Source organism: Trachinotus anak, unplaced genomic scaffold, assembly GCF_046630095.1.
Source record: "Trachinotus anak isolate AG129_WGS33_773 ecotype Australia unplaced genomic scaffold, CSIRO_AGI_Tana_v1 ptg000007l, whole genome shotgun sequence".
Lineage (NCBI taxonomy): Eukaryota > Metazoa > Chordata > Actinopteri > Carangiformes > Carangidae > Trachinotus > Trachinotus anak.
Genome location: NW_027273858.1, coordinates 4,475,739 through 4,502,427, shown reverse-complemented (window position 1 = coordinate 4,502,427; position 26,689 = coordinate 4,475,739). Strand labels below are relative to the sequence as shown.

Sequence of the window (26,689 nt, the reverse complement as noted above, 5' to 3'; positions counted from 1 at the left end):
AAATTTGACATGGGAGTGTTGTCCCAAATCAATCACAGGACATGATGATCGCAACATGTGATTGCGACTGTCGCCCACTTGCTGGCTGCTTTGCTCATTTAACTTCAAAATGAACCTTTTACTTTCCTTTGTGTGCCTCCTGTGTCATGTACCATGGGAAATTAGCCGCCCTCGGCACTGGTAACGTGTGCTCCTTCCTCAATCGCCGTTTTCACAAGTTTGAAAATATGTTAGCGCTACCTCCCCCTTTACGAAGCCAAGAGGGCGACTGAACTCCACTGGAGGGATGACCATCTCTCTCCCAAAAGATATTCCCTCATTTGGTGATTTGACAATGGTGGTGGAGATCGCTGTCTAACATGTAGGTTCAAAATCTCCCATGACTGTAAAGGCCACAGAATATATTTTCCATCATTTTCATACTTGTCCAACCGTTCAGAGACACCTCGTGCTCTGTGGATGAGGGGCATTGTCATCCTGCTTCTTCTCATTTTTCCTTTAAGTAGTCACCTGTCTGTATTCTGATGTTCTATATAGCACAAAATGTGTGGATCCATAAACTGATTTTGCTAAATAGTTTATGAGAAATGTGACTGTTTCTTATCAGGTGTAGAAAGGGCTCATGCTAATGTGACGGGGGAGAAGTGTCAAGCAAGTGCCCACTGAGCATTACTCGATCATTATGAGTGAAGCTAAACTGTGGACCTGCAAGTCTAATAAACCTGACTTACAGGGACAGAATTTAGCTGCCGCTAAATGGGCACAAATTGGCTCAATTAAATCAAAGAGAAGCAAAGAATTTAGTTCTGTTAAAGTGTCAAGGTTTGGTGGAAGAAAAGCGTGGGAGTTACAAGGAGCAGCAACCAGTTTTCTTCAATTTGAATCATATTTAAAAAATGATAAACTGACTGGTGTATTTATTGGATATTAAAGTCTCCTCTTGGATATGTAAATATGTGCTTTTCTAGCAATGGAATCCCTACTGTGCGTTGGATTAGGTATATTCTGTTGAACCGCCTCGCTTTGAACCGGTGACTGTAGTGAGGATCTAGTGAGTTGTCAGGGAAATAAAGGGACGGTGAGAGTAAAAACCAGAGGTAAGAGAAGATGAAGAAAAAGTAGTTCCAAGAGTTCCATCCTTTGTGATTTTTATTTATGCCTAAAGTGTTTTAAAGTAATCCAGAAAAAATCTAATTAAATCAAAATGGCAGGAGTTGAAGGGAGGGGGAAGAGGGGGGATAATGATGAAGAAAGCACTGAGTAAGTGCAAGAGGGGAAGACGGCTTAGTGAATAGAAATAGAAAATAAGATGCAGGAGAGGAGGATAAAAATGTGGCAGAGAGGAGATAAAGAGTGAATCTGAGAAAGGGAGAGCAGAAGTTTGTAATTATAAAGAGGGAGGGAGAACAAATGAATCAGCATTGCTGCAGTTGAATAATGCAACGGAGGAGCTTGCAAACACACATGGAAAGAAATGAGGGAAAGGGGGAGTATTTCAAGCACAGCTAGCTAGCAGGGACACAGAGAGAGAGAGAGAGATACCGGTTCAGCTAGAACATCTGTGGCTTATGGAAATGGCTCTTGTTCAAAAGAGATGCAAACTTGTGGTGAAAATGCTAATTTGACTTGATGCTGCATTCGAATCATCTCGCTGGGGCTATAAGAAACAACACCTCGGATAACTTCCCTCAACCTTTTAGGTTTCTCGTGTACATGCTGAGATACCCACGGAGCCTCACCGCTCTCTCTGCCTCTGTGAGCGCGTTCCCACCCTCGCTTTGTAGACTGAAATTTATTATGACATGGAGGCGACTTGATGTTGAGAACAAGAGCAAAGCGAAGACTGAGGGGTTCAAAAACAAGCTGTAAAGTTAACTTTGGAAGGCCGGCTTCTCCAGGAAAACACTTGATTTCTTATTCCTGTCACCTGTCGCCTCCTCTCTGCCACATTCACTGAACAAAAGATGGCTTCAATATGGAGATTCTCGTTTTCTTTTACAAGCAGTGAATGCCACACCATAAAAAAGTGTCATTTTTAATTTGAACCAGTAAAGCGTTTTTGAATGTCACGTCCACTTTATGAATACAAATGCTTTTCTTCACACGTGGAATGCTGCTGGGGAAGGAAAGTCAATTTCTTTATAAATGTTGAGGGTCAAAGAAAATGTGAAAACAGAAGCCGCAAAGTATATTAGAGGGGATAGATTACATCTCTTAAGGTTTTATTGTGTTTACACTTTGGTTGAGGCTGTTGGGATTACCTGCAGTACAGTGTGAAGGACAGAACATGGTCAGATTTATAATAAAGGATCGTTTTCAACTTCAATGTGTGTTGAGAATATAACAAAAATGCAGACGTAAGAACTGGTTAAGTGTATTTGCATAAATATACGAGCACTAAAAATAAGTCGGGGTCATAATTTGCCATTTGATTCAGTTTATCACAGCTAGTGATCGAAATCAAAAAAATCTAAACTTGTCAGTGTTCTGCAGAATAAAAGACACCATGAAAACTGTCACATAATGAAAAACAGTGACGCTTGAACAGAGACCTTGTCCTGTGTTAGTAGATGTATGTGAGTACTGTATGTCAGCCAAAATGTGTGTGTTTTACTTGACTAGGGTCAATTTAGAGGTGTATGGTTATCCGGCTGACAAACAGCTTCTTATTGTTGTGCCATTTTTTGGTCTGACAGGGGAGTAAAGAGGCCTTTTCATGCTGCTATGAACAATTATCAAAGATAGAAAATGTCTCACAATTTTATACTCGAGTGTAATGCTACAAGTTTGTATTTCCATTTGTGAACAGAACAAGAAAACTGTTTGTCCTCACTTGTCTCTAACTAGTTTTTTTTTTCTCTTATGTGTTCTCCATTTTTTTCCCGCTCTTCCTCTGTCTCTGCCTCTCTCTCCTTCACCCTCCAGCTCAGAACTGTTCAGGTCTGAGGACGTGTGCAGAGTGTCTGGAGAGGGCGGAGTGTGGTTGGTGCGGTGACCCCAGTAACACTGGTAAGGGCGTTTGCATGGAGGGTTCTTACAGAGGGCCTCTGAAGCCTGCAAACCCCAGGGCTGGGTCACGAGACCGGGACAGACTGCGAGACAGGGACATGGTGCTGGACCAGAGTCTCTGCACGTCTGACAGAGGCTATAACTGGGCCTTCATCCAGTGTCCGGGTGAGTGAACTGCTGGACCTGGTTCAGGTTTGGTTTGTCATTTTGGGTCAGAATACATTTACATGCTAATATTGGTCACAGTAAGGTGAAGCTTCTTACATGCACCACTCCAGTGAGTTCATAACCCTTTTTATATCAGTGAGGGTGGACTCAGCGTTAGCAACACCTCTCAGTATAACTCACTAGAATGAAAAGCAGCAGCACAAATTACAGCCTCCACAATTACCATGAGGTTGAATCACCCATAAGTTAGCATTATAGCCTTAGTGAAGGTATTATTATTATTATTGCAGGACTGTTCTATTAAACTGGGAACTGAATCTATCTTTCACTCTGTGTATTGTTGTCTCTTCGTGTATGTGTGTGTGTGTGTGTGTGTGTGTGTGTGTCTTATTTCCTCTCAGCATGTCAGTGTAATGGTCACAGCAGGTGTGTGAACGGCAGTGTGTGTGAGCGCTGTGGGAACCTGACAGCAGGGACGCACTGCCAGAGCTGCATGCCCGGTTACTATGGTGACCCCATCAATGGAGGGAAATGCAATGGTGAGTGTATACGGTCATAAGGGTTCACCCTGTGTTCATTTTTGATGTGTCAGAAAAACATCTTTGATACAGTGTTTGTCTAATTCTTTAAGTTTAATCCTCTTAAAACTGTAGACTGAAGACAGTCAGTGTTGTAAGAATCTTCATAAAAATTCCCATGGGAATCACTTCAGACCTCTTAAAAAACATCTACGTGTTATCTTCTGTTTTTGCTCTGAAGTCCTTTGATCAACATCATTAAAAACACGACAGGTGCATCAGCAGTCTACCACACTGTAATAGACACAAACAACCTGATGAGGGCAGCGTTTAGAAGCCGTGAGTCCAAGCTTTGATTTCTATAGATCTTGTGTTGACAGGCAGAGCACTGGAACCGAAAACAGGAAGTAAAAATGGAAGTACAAGTATAGCCTGGACAGGACACTGAGGGAACAGCATCAGCAGCCTTGTTTAGTGTCTACTTCCATTTCGTATCATTTCTCATGGATAACAGAGAGGTTAGAGTCAGGGGAGGGTGGTGCTGATGTAGGGAAACGCTCACAGACACGCACACATGCTCACACATTATGTGTATCCATATTTTCCTGCTTGGAATCTGTCAGTCGGCAGTTTTTCCTTCCTTTGTTTTGCTTCATATGGATGTAATCACAGCAAATCCCACAGCTGAAATTGTTAACAGCAGATTATATATGTGTGAGTCAGATGATAGAAAGCAGAGGCTGCAGGAAAACGGGTGCATGTGTGTGATTTGAAGGCTCGTGGGGCTGGGTTGGGGAAGTTATATGATACAGGCGTAGACAGGAGAAAAACAGAACAGGACAGGAGAGTGTAATGAATGAGTGAGCGACTGCTGGACTGCGAGCAAAGGGGGGAGAAGTGTGAAGGAGGTGCAGCTGCACCAGCCTCACTGTGACAGATGTGCGTTTTGGCTTGACGGCGGCGTGACATTAAATCGCTCTTAATCATTTTCTTATTTCCTGAGTTGACTGGTGTCTACGTCCCTGGCGGCTTTTCGCAGCGAGAGCAGCGCTGATAGATGCACGCCTCTCGTTGCCTCCGTACAGGACAGCCTCTGATGCACTTTCTCTTCTTCATCAGCTTTCGCTGCATTTTTTCCTGTCTCTCTGTGTATTTGGTTTTTTTCTTATGCTCTCTTTAACATCCTGCCTGTCACATTTTTCCCGCTGCTTCTCTGCCCATGTTCCATTCTTCACACCTCTTTGATGCCTCCTTTCCTTTTATGGTTCTTTCCATATTATGTCTATTTACCTGCCCTATCCCTTCTTTTATCCTTTGTCTTACCTCTTTTTTCTTTCATTTCCTCTCTCCTCATCCTCTCTTGTCTCATCTCCTTTACTGTCCTGTCCTTTCTCCGTCTTTCCTTTCCTTTCTTTTTTCTGCTCTTCTCTTTCTTCTTCTTTACCTCCATCCTCCTACTCTCCATTCCCTTCTTTTCCTTTCCTTTCTTTTATTGTTCTCTTATCCTTTTGTTCCATTTCTTTTACTCTTCTTTTTTAACCACATTTCCTCCCCTCCTTTCCTGTTTTCTTGTCTACTCAATTTAATTCCTTCTCTTTTACGTACTAAACTCTACCTCTTTCCCTTCCTTCCTCTCCTCTTTTCCCATTTCCTCAGCTCTGCTCTCCAGTAATGCGCTGGTTAAACTGGACATAGACAGATGTGTGCATTGGTTCCCCCCACCCACCTCCATCCCGCCTATATATATATACACATATGCCTTTACCTACTAACACCTATCCCATTATTTTTCCCTCTTTTACTTCCTCTATACCTCTGTTATCCCCCTTTACAGTTCACAATAATTCTCTGTCTTAAATCCTCCCTTCTGTTCATTCATCCATTAGTCCATTTATCCTTCTTTCTATCGCCATCTCTCTCTATTTCTCTTTATAAAAGGGACCACTAGATTTACCTTGGACTAAACGGCTGGCAGGCAATGATGTGTGGCTGATTAGGCTGCTGAATGATAGAGAGACAGACTTTGTCACTACTAGTAAGAGGAAAAGGCCTTGGCTCATAAGATTGTAAAGAAGATGGAGGGATGAGAGAGGCGGTGGGGGAGGGAAAAGGGGGAGACAGAGACAGAGACAGGCAGACAGAGAATGAAAGATAAAATCATGTGGTGAGATACACAAGGTTAATATCGCTGGAAAAGGACAGTTGCTCCTGGATGGAGAGACGATGAAAGGATAGAGGAGGAGATGGAGGGATGAATGGAGAGGAAAAGATGGAGGACAGACAGAGGAGAGGGGAGTTTGTCTGTCCTCATGTCCCTGTGACAGATGATTAACTAACCTTGTCAAATCTGGATGAAGTGTGTGTCTGTGTGTGTGTGCAGGGCATTAGTGTCCCTTTTCTGTGACTGTACCATTAACCTTGTCCTGCATACATACGAAATCAAACGCACCCGCACCAAACTTGAGAGCTGCAGCTGACAGCATGATGGATGTCTGTTTAGACTTGTAAGCCCTCGGAGGAGAATATGCATTTTAGATGCTGACAGGAAAGCTGCATGTTTTTATGCACATCCTGGGATCCTTTGTTCCGTCGATTTCTCGGCTCCGTTTTAGTACAGCACAGAGACACACTGATGTTTTCGAAACATTTACTTTGCAATCGTATTTAACGCTGGAGTGTACTTGCTTGCTTTGCAGATAGAAACAAGTACACCTGCACGTAGTGCATCTACAGTCGTGTCACTGAGTGGTTATGTGTTATGGTTTGTTGTTAGCTTAATTGCACATTAACAGCAGTGTTTTAGGACAAGAGAGTTAAGGTGGATTTATGTGCCTGTGTCAGGGTGTTAATGTTCTGAGGTGCCGTAGCTCTGCCAAAGTGTATCTCCTCACATCTGTGGCTGAGTCTTATTAGTTAGTGCAGAAGCCAGTAGTTAATTAATTGTTTAATTGAACCATATAAAGTGAATTTTCAGCTTTTTATTCCTAAGCGCAGCCGACAGTCAGAGCCGTCTGTCCATATGTCCGTCTCATTCTAGTGAACAGGATATCTCAGTAACACCTTCAGGGAACTTCTTAAAATTTAAAACACATTTTTGGACATAACTCATGAATTCATACATTAATTATGACACAATTTAACTCAAATTTCTATAAGGATAAAATGAAGTGTTGACGTTTTATATCCAGACGATCAAAGGTCAACTTCACTGTGGTGGAGCTATACAACTGAGAGGCGGTGATCCTAGTTTCTGTTTTTATATAATTGTAAATTCAGTAGGTGTTGTTTTTCTATTGTAGGCTGGACAAAACAAGCCCATTGAAGAACAGTTTTCTGACATTTAATGGACCAAAAAACGAATTGAAAAATAATCCAATGAATCGATATAGAAACTAATTATAAGATGCAGCCCTACATATTTCTGATTCAGGAGAGATTGTTGATAGTAAATATAGCAAGATGGTTATGGGTTAAAACTTGCCGGCCAGCTGGGGCCTTTCTGTTTGGAGTTTGTATGTTCTATATTAACACTGTGAGTATCAAAGCCTCCATCCATAGAGAAATGCACACAGCCTGTATTCAGAAACTGAGCCTTAAAACGAGCTGTCAGGAATTCTGTAACTTTGTGATGTCACAACAAAGTAGTCTCAGCCATGCCCCAAGCCCCGCCCACCTGGACCCACCATCCAACCTTGCAGGATTTGGTTTCTCTGGGTGTTTAACTGAAATCTGTTGTACTTTTATCCAATCGCTCAGAAAACCTGGGACCTTCAACAAATGTTGAATTTACTGGCTGTTGGCAAGGGGGGGGGGGTATTGGTGAATAATGTGATTATATGAATGTTGATAATGGTTCTGTAATAATTAGAGCGCTGTATGCGTTCACTGATCACAGTTGTCCTGCTTTGTTGTGTCCAGATAATCTGCTTATTTTAAAAACCTTCATAAATGAAGTATCTCTCAGCTGGTGCTCAGCTTCAGCCAGGTGTCACCATCAGGAGACAGACCGCTGTGTGCAGTGCTGCCCTCTGTACAGTCTTCCAGGCAAGACTTCAGCTCGCATTATTTCTTCTTGTGCTTGTTATCTTTTCCTACCTGGTGCTTGGGCGTATAATGCTCCTTTGCCATTGGCACCTCACGCTGAACAGTTTTATTGCTTCCATAAATTTTGCATGATTCACATCAGTAGCTCCCTGTCTTCATCTCGCCATGATACTCTATCTCTCCCCGCACTACCTGACTCGCTCTCTACGGCTGTCTATGAAGACTCTCAATCACGCAGGTCGTGTCATACACAGAAACACTGCCCAAGTTAAAGGTTGCTGCTGGGTCTTGAGGGCATTTTGTCGCTCAGGCAAGAGGTCCCATCATTTCTTCCAGGTTCTGCTGAGTTAAGTGCTCGTTTCGTGTGAGGCTGCACAGGACTTAGTGTTCCTCATTTTAACTTTTCTTGCAACAGGAAAATGAAGAATAAGATTAATAAATGAGTGAAAACAAGATTAATATAGCAGAATATGTTATAAATTAATTAAAAACAAGAGAGACAAGATCTTGATATGAACTGTTGAGGATTTGTTTTTCTGGTCCTGCAGTGAGAGCATGGATATATTTTATTTTCCAGTCTAATCCAGATCAGACAGCTGGAGGATGTTTTTTTTGTACTCATAAACTTGGACAAACCTGTAGGACAGTTGAATGGCCACATTTTGAAGCAGCTGAAGTTAAGTTAATGTGGATACTGGCTGACTTTTTGTAAGTCATAAATAGTTTTACTTCTCTGGGTCATTCAGCCTACAACCAGTCTGTTGGGTAAATGTGTTGTTGCTTTACAGCCCTCTCACAAAAGCCTGTGCAAGTTTGTGTCAGTTGGGCTGCGTGTTGTTTCCTTTCTCCCACCAGCACTTAGGGTTGTTTTAGTTGCCTTAGGCCTTAATCACAATAAGTAACAGATCAGAAAAAAACTTTTTGCACAGATCGTTGTTTTGTTAGTCTGTTTTTATGCCTCCGCATTGGCAACAGTCAGTCGTTATGTTTTCGGGTTGACTGTCCGACCCATTCTCTTTAACGTGATATCTCTGGAATGCTTTGATGGAATTTCTTCAAATTTGGTCCAAACATTCGTTTAGACTCAAGAAGGAACTGATTAGAATTTGGTGGTCAAAGGTCACTGAGACTCATGAATTCGTACACTATTTTCTACCTTCATTGTGAAATTAATGCAGCATAGCATTGTGTTCCTATTACACCATCCCAGTCAATTAAAAAAAACAAAACATCAGTATTGTCTGAAAAAAAATGTGAAGTAGCTTGTTAGGAAAATTTGCTACTACACACCAGAGGTAATTTTTAGCATTTGAAAAAAATGGCGATGCTGTTATTTTTAGTGGGGTGATCTTTTGTGTGCAACAGATCATATATATTTTTTCCCCTCTTCCCTCCCACTCTGTCTCTGTCTTCTGTCCCGAGTTCTGAGGTGTTGATGTACAGTCTCTGAGCAGGGTGTGACAGTGGGAGTCCTTTGTAAATTTGTGTTCTGTGCAGGAGCTATAGAGATGTTGAGTGCTGTCTCTGCAAGAAACTGGCAACGCAGCAGCATCAACCAGAGACTGGGAATGGCAGGACAGCAGGGTAGTGTATGTGTGTGTGTGTGTGTGTGTGTGTGTGTGCGTGTGTGTGTGCGTGTGCGCGTGCGCGTGTGTGCGCGTGTGTGTGTGCGTGTGTGTGAGAGAGATGGATCACACAGAGCCAGCTGTTGTTGAGCTTTAGCAGCAGTAGAGTAGCAGAGGAAAGATACTGCCTGTAGAGTCGCTCCATTCAGTCTTCTCTGTGGAGACTGAATGGAGCAACTCTCACCTGTTGTTCTTAGTGTCTGTGTGTGTGTGTGTGTGTGTGTGTGTGTGTGCATGTTTGTGCTTTTAAATATGCTTTTGTGTGTTTTTGTACTGTACCTGTGGAGCCCTGTAGTGGAATTGCAAAGTATCGGGCATTCTTAGCGGTTTCCAGCCATCCTCTCTGCAGCAGCTCTATTCCTGGTGTCTGACTGTTCAACATATGGACAAAAAGACAAACCAACAAAATACAAAACTACCAACACACAATGTCCACACAAATTTTTACTTCTGTAAATAGGATTTTCAATCCTTTTCTGATCTCCAGTAATGCAAATGGTAGTTTTGAAGTCTTTCTGCAGCTGTGACACGTGTCTCGTCCAGAATAAGCTGCTTTCTTTGGAACTGTGTGCTTTCATTTATGGCTTGTAGCTCAAACTGACATTAACCATACATTTAATAAGACTAGTCATGTGCTATCATGTAAGACAAACAGTAGTGCAGAGTATCATAAAAGAATTTATTCTATGCCATATTCCAATCAGGATGAAGGTCTGCACCCTTCTCTGTCGGAAAACGGTGGATTTTAGCCCCATGTGAAGGAATTTAAGTGTCTTGGGGTCTTGTTCACTAGTGAGGGTAGGATGGAGCAGGACACTGACAGGCAGATTGGTGTGGCATCTTCAGTAAAGTGGGTGTTGTACTAGACTGTTGTGGTGAAGAGGAAGCTGTGCTAGAAGGCAAAGCTCTCGATTTACCAATCTCTGTTTTGACCCTCCGCTACGGTCTTGAGCTATGGGTAGTGATGGAAGAACGAGATCATGGATACAAACGGTTGAAATGAATTTCATCCGTTGGGTGGCTGGGCTCAGCCTTAGTGGTAGCTCTGACATCCAGAGGGACTTTGTGCCCAGAGAAGCCACTTGAGGTGGTTTGGGCATCTGGTCAGGTTGCATTCCATTGGAGGTTTTAGGGCACATCCAACTAGTAGGAGGCCTCAGGGTAGACCCAGGACATGCTGGAGCTATTATTTATCTCATCTGACCTGGGGGTCCCGCAAGAGCAGCTGCAAAAACTTTGCTGGGGAGAGGAACGTCTCGACTATTTTGCTTGACCTGCTGCCAACGCAATCTGACCCCGGATAAGGCAGAAAATGGATGGATAGTATATACAAATTAACAGGACATCTTATTTCACACTTGACCCAAATGCAGCCTCACTACTTATTATAAAAAAAACACATCATAAGGCTAAGTGGGATAACCAGCCAGGCCAAGTTGAGTAAGGCTAGTGTTACCCACACCCTTGATGGTCCTTTAGGGAGACTTGTCTACGTGGCCATTACGTCACAAGAGCACTGTTGACAGTGCAAGTGAGGCTTGAGGCTTTTAAATCAAACAGGGGCCATGCAGAGGAGTGTAGTCACTCAGGTTCACATCACTGATTGTCCTTTGGAGGACAGAACCTGTTATGGCTCTGAAGAGTTTCTCTCTGAATTTGTGCAATATTAAACAAAAGCTGTGAGTTAGTCCAAGATGGCTGCCTGGTCCACTCACAGATGACATACTCTACTTTTTACAGCCAACAGTAATCAAGCACACCCTTTGCAATGGGGTAGTGTATTTAAGTTTTAAGTTTTTTAGGCCTGATGCTACAGAGTTCACCTGAAAACTCACCTGAACGTTTGTCGTCACTTCCCAGAAGTAAAACTCAGACCCTAATTATTTCAAACTGCATGTAGTGAGTCTTTTGCCGTTCCAGATATGCCGACATATTGATTTTGATTGCCATTGTTAAAGAATGTAGTAAGTGCATATTTACTGCAGTATATTCTTACATATGACATATATTTATTTTTTTGTTTTATTTATGCCCTTAAAAGTTGATAGCTTTTGAAAAAAACACTGAAAATCTACTTTCAGTCAGAGTTTCATTGTCATTACATTGTGAGGTATTAAAACATAAATCCTGTGCAGTAAAAAACTGACACTGCAAGTAAAATGATTGAAACTTTGAAACTTTCACATTGAAGGTCGACAGTTCACTGACCAGATTCTGCTGAGAGAGGGAAACTGTATTCAACAGCTCTTTGATGTCACTAAGACATGAAAACCATTTTTTCTCTTTGTATGCAAATAATGTGTGTGTGTGTGTGTGTGTGTGTGTGTGTGTGTGTGTGTGTGTGTGTGTGTGTGTTTTCCATTGTATTTTACTTCTTACATTCTCTTTACCTCACGATTACCCCATTTTGCCCTCAACCTTCATCCACTGCCCCTCATTAAAGTCAGTAAAAGGGCCTCTCTTATCTCACCAAACTGCCCCGAACAAGGAACCAGACAAAGAAAAAGCAGCAGTCAGCTGAAGGTGGAAGGTGACATTGATGATGATGATGAAGATTAAAAAATATTAATGGAGATGAGCATGATTGATCATAATCTGGGTAATGCAGTAGTGCTCAGTGGTCCACAGTAGAAAAATGTCATATTTATAAAGTGTTGTAGTTGATTAAATTGGAATTCATTTTGATTCCCACAGCAATTTACTGTCCTGTAACATCTGTCATAATTGAGTTTGTCTTGAAGTTCCTGTCTTTTATTTAAGTAGCAGCCAGTATTGTTTTCACCTTGTCAGTCTGTGTGTATCATCATGGGAAAATGTTCCTGTTCGAAGACCTTGATATTACAGTCATTTACCTTAAACATATGGTATGTTTCTTCTGCCATTATGGGTCTCTCAATCAAAACAATAACAAAAGACACCGTTTGGTGACGTAGTAAAGTAGCGTGGGATCATGGGAGTTGTTGTCTTCACCACCATTGCTGTCAGCTTCTTCTTTAATGTGGAAAATGCAAATTAAAACTTTAAGAATCAATAATGGAATTAGTATTGACATTGATGACCATCACTTACAAATTAACAACATTTTTCATGCCAGAGAAATTATATTTCACATTTCCAATGCCATCACATCACCTCTCATATCATAAATGTTTTTTTTCCTCTAATAATAAACAGTGTTAGGCGCCCAAGTAAAAAAAAAAAAGATGTAATAAAATGAACATTCCTAAAACATCATTTAACATAAACTACAAAAGCAGACTGATCGAACAACATTTTTTTGGTGAGTGGGTTGAAATTTTGGTTGTAACATCAGAGCGTAGGCTGCTGCTCTGAGAGGAAAAGATGATAAATAAATTCAGAAAACCAGAAGTTAATGAGCTTCCTCCTGCGTGAGAGCCGTTGTCTCTATGTAAGGGCCTGTGTGGGCAATGGCAGGAAAATTCAGAACTTTAAGGTGTCATTCTATATACAGACTCAAAACAGAAACCGCGACAAGCACATGGATACACACACATTCACAAGTTTTATATTATTTCCATACAGACTCTGACCCGCAGGCCAATCAACACATCTGCTAGGTGTGAGCATGTTGCAAAATACCATATTTTCGGCCAATCTAACAGGAGTTACATCAATGCTGACATTAGGACTCTCATATAGGGTTTGTGACCTCTAATTAAAATTGCACTTGTATGTCCAAACACGCACATTTAAAATTTTCTGCTTCAAGAAGATGCTGATCTCTGCAGCACGGTCCAAAATATGCTTCATGTAGCACAACATAAAGAGGAAAATTGGGAGAAATACAAATAAATGCTGATTGTGGACCACCAAGTCATTCAGAGTAATTAAGAAAACAGAAATTGTGTGTATGCTGTATCTTTACACAAGTTTTAGGTGTTTTTTTAAAAAAAAAAAACAACAACAAGCTAATGTTCTGTTAACAAGGTCAGTGCCACTGCTGCAGTATGCCCTGTTCCCTGTAGAACCTCTGTTCTAAAAAAGACATGTTAAAAGTCAATGAGAGATTATTGCTATACATGAGCAACAGGCATTAATACAGAGGCTACAAGAAGACAAGAAGACAAGCTACTGATATCATGCAGTGGTTCAGAAAATGTTGTGTTTATAAGTATTATGTGTTTATTTTTTGTCCTGCTGGTTTGATGGAGCCTTGGTTTGCCTAATTTTAAGTGGTCGTGTTGCAGCACTAGCAAACATACATTTTCTATTTGTTTAAAAAGGTTAAATTATGGACTTTTTGGATAACTGCTCACATCTGCTCATGTCATTTGGTTATTCTGTTTTCTTCTTCTTTCCTTCAATGGCAAATAGTTTTGATGTAGAGATTCTTAAAGAGCGACAGGGAAATGATAAAAAAGCTGCTGAAAGAAGATGAAAGTAAAAAAAACTCCAGTCATCATTTTCTTGTTTGTGGCAGTAAAAACAGTTGGTTCTAATTGCTTTATTTTATCAATGGTGGGAACTTGTCACTTTTATTTCAGAGCAGAGGCGATGTAGAGGAGTTTATGTTTCAGAAACATACATTTTGACACATCAATGTGCACTTGTTATTCAATGCTTGTGCTGTATTTGCAGCACTTTGTATATTTGGTTGTGTTGTGAGTATTTGTGTCACAAGTGTTTTCAAATTGAAGAAGATGTTTTCTGAATTTGTTTGTGTTTTGTCTGTTTGCATGTGTTTTCTTGAGTTGCGATGTGGTGAGCTCTCAGGGCCACTGTAGTTTACAGTTTCAGGATGAGTATAAGAAATTCACTTCTTTAGCTTAGCTTGCTAGCCTCTTTTTACAAGTATTTAGATTAGAATACACTCACACACACACACAGAGGGGTCTGACACCACTCTGTCTCAGGAATAAGACAACGCCGCCTGTATAAACAGATAACAGGCTCAGTGACGATTGTTCTCTAATGTTTCCTCACTGACTTATTCCCTCATCTCTGCCTGTGTCTGACAGACTCATACAGACATACACATAGACAAACACACAGAGACAGCCCAGCCACCACCTACACACACACATTGAAACACACATTGAAACACACCCTGACAACAACATGCAGAAGCAGTGGAGTGAGAAATTGTGCTCTCTTCAGGGGGCTTGAAGGAGTCATGGGAAATATGATTTATATCAAATCAGCCTTTTTTGCTAAGAGATCGGGTTTCTTTTTGTTGTGGCTTTTTTCTGTGTTGTCAGCAAGTGTGGTGCGTGATGTGCCTTTCTCCTTCGTCCATTTTATTCATTTACTCTTTTTATGATCCCCTGCTCCTTCCATCTTTCACCTCCAGTTCTCACAGAATTGAGTTCACTTCCTCTGGGCACTCTAATACGATTGTGTCTACAGACTGGTTGGATAGTGAAGTGCTTATTTTACTCTAAGGATCTCCATGTTTAGTGAGAGTGCTATATTCAGTTTGACTCTGTATTGGCTACAGCATTAGAAGACATTGTGTGATTTTTTAAAAATCTTATTTGACCTATTATCCCTCAGAAGTTTTGACAGACAGCAGCATATAATTTGAATATTGTACATTTAGAACAATGACAGCACACTGGCAACTCAGAGGAAACTCCTGTCTGTGAAACTTAGTGTGTAACATCCTGACACAGGTTTTACTGTTACTGTAAGGCTTTTGCACAGAATATAAAAGGTGAACAGTGACAGTGAATGCATCTGTGAGGTGAGAGGTTTTACTAATAAACATCTCTGCAGGAATAAAGCAACAAATACCATTTAAAAAATGTCCATACTGTGTTAGTGCTATGTTTTTTTATATATATATATATATATATATATATATATATATATATATATATATATATATATATATTTCCCCTGATATTTTCATAATATCAGGGGTAAAAAATAACATTGTAGCAGTAATATCGTATATTGCGATATTTGAGTTGTGCTGTAATCTTTAGATATCTCCCAAGCCTAATAACAGTTTGTCCTGAAATACAATCATTCTGGAGCCTCTATGTGAGGATTTGATTTTTATCACCTAGCAATGCTGGTGCTCAGATTTTACTGAGCAGTTCAATCATAGATACTAGTTTATCTTAGAAAACTGCAGTTTCATGTTTTAGTGCTTCAAATGAGAGATATGAGTGTGTTTGGATTCGTCTCTCAATTCAGTTTTGAGTTTTAAGCAATCATATCTTTTCTGTATATAGATGAAATGCTACAGTAGCTTTATATCTCAACTTCGCATCAGAGTGTAAAGAGCAGGGAGCTGGTCTGTGAGACTTCTCGGCTGGAAGCAGGATCTTGTTTACTGCTCAGGGGATCACAGTGGTTTCATGTTTGTTTGAGGAGAGTGGAGAAGTTAGTGCACTTCTGTGTCCCTCTGTTTTACTATGAGATCTGAATTAATTTCACTTTCACAGATTACAGGCTTAGAGACTGTGTTATGTCTATCTATCTGTCTTCATTTAACCTATAATCTGAGAGCAGTGTAAATTTACTGGCAGCCTTGTTATAGCCATTCACTTGAATTCTTCATCTCTGGCTCGGTCCCTTTCTTTCTGTCTGCTGCTGCTTTTTTCTCACAGTCTCTCTGTCTCCCACTCTCAGTCTTTCTTCAAGTGCCATCGGCAAAATCTCTCTATGCGAGTGCATGCATGTGCATTTCTCCGAGCTGTGTCCTTTGTATGCCTTTGTTGACTGTCTAGTAAATCAATATTGTATGAACAGCAGAGTGACCTGAGACTATGCTAACACACCTGTGATTTGTCTGTTATCTCAAGTCTAAACGCCACCTTTTGTTAAGGCTGTATTCCCTCTAAAACCCTTACAGTTTAGTGTGCATCTCTGGAAAAGGTTTTCATTCTTTGTGACAGGTCAATGTCATTTCAAGAAATAGATTGAGATTGTATTTTGTTATTGATGTCACATCTGCTGTCAGCGGCCCTGGTTTGTAAGTTGAAGAACATCCATTCAGCTGCACAACCTTGTTTTTCTGCTACGCAGCATGTGTATGTGTGCTCAAAACTCAAAATATTTAAAGCAGCATTTATGTCTGCTACTTTGTTTTTGTTCTATGTAGACAATCAAATCAGGCAGAGGAGGACAGGGGATAGAGGAGGCTGTTTTCCCCTCATTATCTGTTGGTGCCTTGGCTTTACCTTGACCTGAGCGCACCACTGTTTTATTACACAGGCCAGTCTCTGTGCCAGTTGGAAAGAATAAGAACAAAGCACAAAGTCGTTTCAGTTGGAGAGGGACACAGGAATGAGTGGCCTTGTACAGTAGTGAACACACATATACACACATCATCATACAAGGGTATAGAGAACATGTTGTTTGTCTCTGTCATTAGTTGCCCCATGCAGAAGTGATTTAGTGTCTAAATTACATGCCTGCTCCATTTGAATTATACAGCTACATCATGCTATGCTCCTACATCACAAAACAATTAAAATGATTAGACTCACCAAAGCTGCCATTTCCATGGCTCTAATCGAAAGCAGGCTACAGACAATGAATGGCTTCCAAAGGCCAAATCTCACCATTCAAGATGTTACCTTATGTGACCCCTTTTCCAGTGGGGTGTTTTCCTACTTTGACCAAAGTGAAATGCATCTTTCATGATGTTTAGAAAACAGCATACCACCTTATTAACTTATTTTTCTTTCCTTTCAGTACTACCAATATCATTCTGACATTTGGCCTTCAATACTTAATTAGATATTTTAGTTCCCTTTTCACAACATGACTGCTGTGTATTTTTGTATCTTATTCATCTTGATGAAGAAAACAAGACCAAAAGGTCTAAAACCCTACTAGCAGACCAAAGTGCCTGAAGTGTTCTTTACACTCACGACATAAAGGATACTGATTATTTTGCTGTTTGTGAAGACTTACTAGTTGCATGGCTCAAAAATATTCAGTTTTTCTAAAGGTGGCCCTCAGGACTAAAGGTGAAAACAACGTGAACATAGTGGAGCAGCTGAAGAGCCAGATATTTCCCTCTGGAGTTCAGACCAAAATCAGAGCTAAAATCAAGTGATGATTGGACTCAATGTCAGGTGACCAGAAACACAACACCAAATAAATTATAATTCTGCCCCGCAAATGCTGGATGCATAAATAAGCAACTCTTTGCTAAAGTTCCCCATATTAACAAACTGTTCACAAGGTGTTTCTGCTGCTGCTTCAAACAAATTATTGCAAGCTTAAAGGAAAATCAAAATATTATTAAAATGAAAGTGTTTCTTTTCTTGGGAGCATGAATGTGCTCAAAAATGTTTCGCCATCCATGTGTTAGATGTGGATATCTGTACAGGTTGAAACTGTGGCCTGAAGGTGGCGTTCAGGCCAAAGTTTCTGAAGAAGAAATCATGGGCTCAGTGGAAACTAAGATTTTATTCCACGGGGGTCATTAATATTCTCAACAAATTACAGTAACTGAAAATGCATCCAGGTGTTTTGAGATCTTTGTCATCGATTAAAGACCAAACAAGAATATCTGAACAAGATTTTATGGTAACGTAGCCGGAAGTTATTGAGATAATTTACACTTCATTAACTAAAGGTGAGACAGATGGGCTGACGAACTGTAATCGCCATCTACTGATTTACCTTGAACCTGTCCTTTGAAATGGATAGGTTCTGTCTTAAAATAGTGTGTCCATATTAAACGTTGGAAAGGTTCTCACTGTAAATTATTTTAATCACTGTAAATCTTCTGTTATTATAAGCGCAATGGTGCAGATAATATGAGGTTTCTGCAGTCTGAGTTAGAAATCAAATCAAGTTGGTATTTTCTAAAGTTAGTCTTCTTAGTACCAGATTTCCTCTTTGTGTTAATTTCCATGCTGCACAGCTCTGCAAGGAAGGACAAATATTCCAAATAGCAACTTTAAGGATTTCTGCTTGATTTGATATTAGATTTAGATAGTGTCAATATCCATTTGTCCATAGAAAAGGACTGTTGGAATCATGATGTCCAGAAACAATTTCTGCCCAAAGTGTTTCAAAGACACTTGAAAGGAACTGCATCCCATTGTGGAAGGAATGATGCTTAGGTTAGACAAGGTAAAGGTGCATCAAGTTCACCTTGCTCAAGGGAAACAAGTGAAAACATTTCAATCAGGAACTTAACACCTGTTGGTGCAGAGTGACAATGACTCAGGGCTGCAAGATGCTTGGCTTTTCTCAGAAAATAAGTGATTTGCTCTTTTTGTATTTTTTACTGTTTTCTCAACCTTTTTCTGTAGCTTTCTTCTCTCTTCTTCTCTCCTTCCTCCCTTTCTTCCCTCCTTCTTTGCTTCTTTCCTTCCTTTCTTCTCCGTAGGAAACTGTCGGGTACTGTAAATTATCACCACCAAGAGATTCTACTTTTAGATTTAAAATATAAAATCCTAACACCTCTCTCTCTCTCTCTCTCTCCCTCTCCCTCTCCCAATTCCCTTTGTCTTTTCTTTGCAGCATGTAAGTGTAACAGCCATGCCAGCGTGTGCCACGTCAACACAGGGAAGTGTTTCTGTACCACCAAGGGCATCAAGGGAGACCAGTGTCAGCTGTGAGTATTTCATCATATAACTATGATTACATGCCCACGTTACCCCCATCTTGCTGACCCTCCATCACTACCTGATCCAATGAAACAATTGAAGCTGCAAGCAGAGTTGACTGGACCCTTGCACTATAAGGTGGTGGTTTGGGATGTAATAGCTCCACACCCAATCCTGAAACCCATATCAGATATCAATTTCTGCCACTGAGCCGTAAGGCAAAGCTCTTGATTTAGCAGTGGATTTTCATCCCACCCCTCACCTATAGTCTTGAGCTTTAGGTAGTGAGCATAAGAACGAGAACAGATACAAGTGGCTGAAATGGGTTTCCTCCATAGCGTGGCAGGGTTCAGCCTTAGGAGCTCTGACATCCAGAGGGAGTTCTGTGAAGAGTCAGTTCATCCTTCACGTCAAAATCTGATATGCATCTGATTTGGACACCTCCTGGGTGCCTTCCTTAAGAGGTTCTCCAGGCACCTCCAACTGGGAGAGAACTTGCTGGAGATTACATATCTCATCTGTCTTGGGAATGCCCAGGAGGAGCTGGAAAGTGTTGCTGGAGAGAGAGATGTCTGGAATACCCTGCTTATACTGCTGCCACTGCCACCCGACCCTGGAAAATTGGAAGATGATCTCTGTTTGGATGGATGGATGGATGGATGGATGGATGACTTCCTGTTGGGATTAGGGTGTGGCTCCAAATTACTTTTTTGTAAGTCTCGGGATGTCACACATGCCTACCAAATTTTGTCCACGTAAGTGAAGCGTAGCAGCTGCTTACATTTTCAGCTGCGCGTACATTTTCACTATGTGTGATGCATGTTCAGGGCTTTGTGATTTTGTTTTAGGCACCTTTAGCCCTCAGAAATGCAATTCGTTTTTATTAATGATAATAATAAACAGCAGTTTCAGGAGGGTCCTCACTATCAGAACACTAAAGATCTCTCCCTCTCACTGAACAAAATATTTAGACAACAAGCAACACACTTCATAAAGCTGGCTGCATAATGATGTCCAAATATGACAGCTCAGTCAGAAAATGCTTGGCATGACACTGAATGCCTTTAAGCAGCTGTTTTTGTTGGTGAAACAGCTTTTGGTTGCCAGAAAGATAGAAAGAACTATGTTTGGCTGTATATAGTTAGAGTGTGTGTGTGTGTGTGTGTGTGTGTGTGTGTGTGTGTGTGTGTGTGTGTGTGTGTGTGTGTGTCTTTGTGTCTTTGTTTTTACTTGGCTGTGCCAGACATGACCACTGCAGCACTACAATATCCTAAATGGCTTGGCGGAGCAGCACACCATGGAGGCAGACTGAAAATTGCTGCATCAATAAATCTAGCAGGCGAGGCTCGAAAGCAGAGACAGTGCATTTGTGTGTGTGTGTGTGGTTTGCCGTGTCAAACAAAAGGCACATACAGTACAATGAAAGAAGAAAATTTCATATATTATTGATTATAAATAGATGAATGTGTGTATAGTTGATGTTTGATGATTGTAATCTTGCTTTTTGCTTGTTAGGTGGTGTTAGGTAGTGGTGTCTATTTTTATCTTAAACTTAGAGCTGTTGTGTTTTACTATTCCAACACATATGCACAAAACACACAGCGACACATAGAGGTTAAAACAACTGCCAATATACTAAAGGTGTGAAAATAATTATCTGTGTGCAAGTACTGCTACCAACTGAAAGGTACATCAAATAGTATTTACTGTTATTACCTTTTTTTTCCCCATTTACTGATAATATACACATTTTTTTTTTTTTATCCCTTAATTTAAAAGTTGATCTTTACCACTTGTTGCCTCTTGCTAACCTCAGCATAACCTTTGAGTGACCCTCGACTTCAGCTCAGCTCCTCTCAGTGACATGACTCTGACTGAGGCCAACCTGCCCCTCACCCGCACACCAAGAGCCTCTCTCCACATGTTTACTGTCAACTTCAATCAGTGTATTTCTACTCTCAGTGTGGTTGGATGTATGATACACTGACACGTGTATGACTACACATGGCCGTGAATACTAGACAAACACAGTTTCACATTTCTACCTTCAGTGTTTCCAAATTACATTTTATGTATTATTTGACATTATAGTATATAGTATTTCACTGTATAATAGTATATTTTCAGAATAATGGTGTTTTTGATGGACATGATTTAGGGGAGGGCTGGGTATTGGACCTCAATACTTTTTGTGGACAGATTATGTCTCTAAGAATAATGTACAGCATAAATTAAAGTCAAGCAAGTGGTGACACAGAGGGCAAAGAATGCAAAATTATTATATTTATCAATGTAAAATAAAGTTTTGTTTATTTTGTACCATATTTTATTCAGCAGCTGTACATGAAAAGGTCTTCTCAATCATTTCAGTGTGAAACACTCACTGTGTGGTTCTGGAAAGTTTTTCTCCTACTCTTCCATTGTAGCAGCTGAAATAAATCGAGCTTTTCAGCCATGAGGAGGTGATTGAAATAGTGCTCTTAGTTCTGTTGGGGAAACTCTAGAGTGTGTAGGACTTACTGACGATTTATACTGTATATACACACATGGGTGACAAATGAAAGGAAAACCCTAAATGAATAGAGAAACAGGACGACATTGCCTCCACCCACAGGGTACGAGGGGTCACTGAATGGTTTGATCAGGATGACGATGATGTGAATCACATGCTGTGGCCTTTGCAGTCCCCAGATCTCACTGGAACAGTGTTAGACAGCACTCTCCACCACCATCATCAAAGCACCAAATGAGGGGAATATCTTTTGGAAGAATGGTGTTCATCCCTCCAGTAGAGTTCAGAGACATGAAGAGCTTTACCCGTCACCCGATTAGTCACTCGTGTGTACATACTGAATAAATGTATCAGCTGCAGAGAAGTCAATTATGCTGCTGTAGTGGTTTGTTGAACATTCGATTTTTTACTATTACCAGTTCTCTTTTTGCGTCTTTGTATCCATTAGAACAATTTGTTACTGCCATTAAAAGCAATATATCTATATTGGTATGAAAATTCACTCAATATTTTTAGATTGCCGCCCACCTGTCCAATTTTCCTGTTAATAAAATAGGTCTGGTGTTGTGCTCACTCTTGGGCCACACTATGAAAATGTCACTATTTTGTCATCATTTCCTCTGTTGGAAAAACTACTGAGCCAGTCACAACTTTGTTGGCAGGATAAAGACCGGGAGCGTCATCTCCTCATACCAGAGCAAGAAAAATGGCGACTGAGAAATTACAGTGAAAATTATTAACAAAACATTAACTGCTACTAGCAACTTCTGTGTCAAATAAAAGCATGTCAGCGGGACGGAAATGCAATCACCACTAATTAGGGCAAAATAAAAACTCCTCAACAGAAAACAACTGAAGTGAAACACAACGGCAGGTCAGTCTCATTATCATGCTAGTAACATATTGTCTTGAACAATACCCAGCTGCTGAATTGGCTGTACAGCCTCACTTCCCCTGTTCACTTGCCGTTTGTGTGAGATTTTTGAGTGTAGTGTTTCTTTTCAGTGCACACTGATGTTGCGTTATTCTGGTAAGAGTCTCCACAGAGGCTGAAAGCAGAAAGGGTGTGTTTGTATGTGTTCACTTGTGTGTCCCTAAGCCAGTGTGCTGCAGTCGCTTTCACCTTTGATTTGCTACAACACCCTCCCCCCCCCCCTCTCTCTCTCTTTCTCTCTCTATGTCTCTCTGTCCCGCCTCTGTTTATTTTGGCTGAGTCACTCCAAAATGGTGTGCCACGCAGAGGGCCATTTGTTTGTCATTTTGATTATGAACGAGCAATTTCTCCCAGGGGGCGTGTGGTAAAGCCCTCAAGCCTGCAGCAGGTGTGTGGATGCGTATTTGTGTGTTAAAAGTCACAAATGCTAAGAGTCAGAAATAATGGGGCCATTAGGTAAAGCAGGTGTTTTGCTTTTGTGTGTGTGTGTGTGTATATATCCTCATGTGTCTCTCATACTTTGTCTTGGTGCCAGGACCCACTTATAGCAGACCAATCCAAGCACTTTGACACCCACAACAGCACAAAGTCTAATAAGTTTTTTGTTGCCTCACTTTGCTGCAAGCCTTCTCCTCCATCATCCCACCATCTTTACTTCCCTTGATTCTCCCAAACTGTGCTGAGGACTGACACATCTCAGTGTTTCTTTGAGCTCTTTTTTACTGTAACAACTCTCTTCATTTCATCCTTGACAAGGCTTTATGTTACTTCTGACTGCTGTGCTCATGGAAAACTTGTGCGCCTGAATGCATATTGTGTCTCTGTGACAACCTGCAAGTGTGAGTTGTCAGCGGGAGTTGTCAGCACCAGTCTTAGCTCAGTTAGCTGTGGCAGAACTTCATGTTTGAGGGGGATTTCAGTATGATGATTTAGATGTTAAATCTGTTTCACATCTTCAGCCTGTCCTCGAGGCACCACTCCACTGTGGGAACCACTGGTCTAAACACAAACAGGTGAACTTTTCCTAAATAAATAGTCTAAATTGCCAAAGTCCTCCAGTGTAAAAGACCATGTATGGCGCTTGTCCACCCTCAGATACGACCCATACGAGCATCCCAGCAGCAGGCAGACTCGGTTTCTCACAGGAAACAAACAGCAGTCTTCTTAGTGAAAGTCCTGTGCTTTGTCGATACATACCAACCTCCTCCTAATAAGGGCTTTGTCACTCCATACACCACATTACCTGTCTTCCACCTTAGCTCCCGTGATAATTATTACTGCCATTGGAGGTAACTGTGGGTCACAATAAGCTGCTTGCACAGTCAACTTAAAGTTTTCCTTTTTTTTTTTTTTACAGTTGGTCAGTGTCCAAATTTTTATTGAGATCAGGAACTGATTGGTGGTGCCTTGGTGTTCCTTTGTCTCTCTCACTGTGTCTGTCTGAATAATGGTGAAACAATGCCCAAAAAAAACTTTAAAAAATGAAGTCAGGAACTGACTGATCAAAGAAAACAAAAACAAAACTCCAAAGTTCACCAGACATTTAATGCCTGTTTTCAATACAGTCTTTCTGTTTCTTGTTTCTTTAATTTCCGACCACGCATGGTCCAACTTCTCTTCTCTTGGAATTACCCTTCTTCTCTTTCCGTGGAATTTAACAGAAATAAATGAATAGTAACAGCTGTTCTGCAGACAGGAAGGTCAGAGTGTGAAGGTGACAGGTCAACATTTTTTTGGTACATGGGTTGTACCTGAGTTACAGATGCTCAGGTAGAGACTACAGGTAGTTTGCTCACCAGATGTTATCCTGCCGTTTGACTTTGGTTATAGTGATTACAGTTTTAATTAATGATATTCACAAATAATTAATTTCAATTCTAACCTGTTTTATTGTTAGTGTTGGTGGTGAGTGTGTGTACTTTTCATCTCATCATCATTTATTTCTCCTTGTTTTCTCTCATGTTGCGTTGTCTGACTGCTTGTTTGATTGTGCTGATTTAGCTTTAATTGGGCTCTTTTCCATATGTGGAGAACCCACTAATTGACCTCTAATTTGAATCTTTTCCAGTACTTGACTGTGGAGAGTGTGTGTTTGTGCTTATGAATGTTTGTCATTTTGAATATTGCAAAACAGAGTTCGGTACGCTACGTAGTTTAGATTTTTTTTCCTAACAGCACAGTATCATTTTTAATGCTTGTAATGGTTAAAACAAATACACATTGATAAAATAAAACACACATACAAAAACGTACACACACACACACAAGGAAAGCCAAAATAATTGTGACCTTTAATCTCAAATTTGTCTATCTTTGCACAGGTTTAGGAACAGTAAAGTAGAATACTTGTCTACTTTGTGTGTACTTGTGTGTGTGTGTGTGTGTGTGTGTGTGTGTGTGTGTGTGTGTGTGTGTGTGTGTGTGTGTGTGTGTGTGTGTGTGTGTGTGTGTGTGCGCGCGCACCTGTGTGTTTGTTTTCTTGTGTAGCTGAGTCAGAGTGTGTTTTAAGTGATGAGGTAGTCCCGTCCTGTGTGACCCTTATCCTTTCCCCAGTAGGCTGTTGTAAGCAGCTTAAGTGTCCATCCCCTTTTTGTTGGAGCTCTGTGTCCAGGCCTTCAGTGTCCCCCATGGGAGAAAATAGCCCCCACCCCCATATCATCCAATTTAGCCTCTTTCAAGACTGCTTATCCCTCTTCTCTGTGGCTCATAATAAATCAATGTGAAAACCTGTATTTGGCCAGTCAGTTCAGGATCTAGCTAGCTTCCTAGCTACATGGGTAAATTTGTTTTTGCTTTCTTTGTTTTTTATAGTTTGGCAAAAGTGTTATTGTTGTATAGCTAGAATAAAAGCTACAGCTTAGAGGAACTTTGAACATAGCTAAAGTTATTAGCACATGAGCTAGTTACATTACTCGTGTGCTAGCAAGCATGTTGAGAACACGAAAGCTGTTTTGATACAGTTAATACATTGCGGAGACTAATTGGATAAATTGCTACATTTTTAATAATAATTTTTGAATTCTGCTGTTCAGGCAGAGAAGGAGACGACCCACTGCACTGTCGAGACGTCTGAGGAGCATTCTGCTCCACTGGCACTTTTAATGGGTAATAACGTCACATTGTCTGGAAGCTAACGTTAGCAGCTAGCCTGTTAGTGAGATGACTTCTTCTGCAGCACTAAAGAGGCCGCAATGCAAGATGGTCTAGATTGATTGATGTAGTGTACGTCTCCTGTACTCTACATTTTGGTGTGCCTCACGTCAATGCTGCAGTGCAGTACATTGTGGATGCAGTTTACAGTTGAAAATTCAAGCAGCACTACAAAATGGCCAAATCACTATATAGTAGACTATACAGTGAGTGAGTGGATTCTCCAAACAGGGCCAAAGTGACACCATCAATGTGGTAGATATTAGAGTTTTCCCGTTGTGATGTGGTGTTTTGTTCCTAAATGTCATGAATAGCAGCTGGCTCATATGTATTTTAGCATTTAGCCAATGAGACTAGACTGGCAGAAAAGATATTTCTCAGACATGAAACTGTACTAATTAAAGCTGAGTAAACATAACATAAACCTAAAGCATCATCACGTTTTCTGTATTGTGGAAAATTAAGGCTGTCATCAACAGAAAACTTTAGAAAGGAATTTAACACTTGGGAAAAGTACTTGTGGAACTAGTAGCTTCTCTCAGTTGTAATTGTGTAACTGTGGTCTCTATGGCGTGTGACCACAGAGTACGGTCCACAGTTGATCCAGTGTTGAACCTACCAGAGATGGAGATACACTCTGCTCATATTCTTAAACAATACTGAATCCCTGGCAGCTATCATTATCAGCAGCTGAACCTGATGTCGAACCACCCCTGGGGCAGGGGGAGCCAATTTTTTAATATTTGGAAATGTGACTACAGCTTAAAGAAAAATGTTTAGTGAATAAAATACATGATAGAAGTATTTTTAGATCTTATTTGGCTCCAAACAGGGCTCATGGCAATTTATGACATTACATTTATCACAATAAATCTTGTGCTGAAATAAGCTTAGTCCTCAATGTGCTCCTTTGTGGCAGCCATCTGGGAGCAACTGCAAAGCTTTTAAAGTCACAGAGTCCTCATGAGATAATGCGGCTCTCTTCTCTGGATCCCAAACTGTTGGAATAATAAGCCTCTTTCATCCTGTGTTAAGCTTCACTTCTCCACCTCTGAAGGAAATTTCTTTCTTTCTTTCTTTCTTTCTTTCTTTCTTTCTTTCTTTCTTTCTTTCTTTCTTTCTTTCTTTCTTTCTTATCAATATGTGATTGAACTTTAAACAAAACTAGGTCAAAACCTTGTATATGG

General features: G+C 40.6%; 1 protein-coding gene across 4 annotated transcripts in view; it reads left to right on the top strand.

The window, feature by feature from the left end:
* Positions 1 to 26,689, top strand: part of atrnl1a (attractin-like 1a) — a 249,853-nt gene that overhangs the window by 83,420 nt on the left and 139,744 nt on the right. For 3 of the 4 annotated variants that reach the window (XM_071479994.1, XM_071479995.1, XM_071479996.1), the window contains exons 19-21: positions 2,926 to 3,174; positions 3,579 to 3,716; positions 18,821 to 18,914. In XM_071479994.1, the coding sequence (XP_071336095.1) occupies positions 2,926 to 3,174; positions 3,579 to 3,716; positions 18,821 to 18,914 (481 nt within the window). Of the gene's footprint in view, positions 1 to 2,925; positions 3,175 to 3,578; positions 3,717 to 18,820; positions 18,915 to 19,244; positions 26,051 to 26,689 lie in introns of those variants that run through there. The other variant, XM_071479997.1, reaches the window with a different exon arrangement.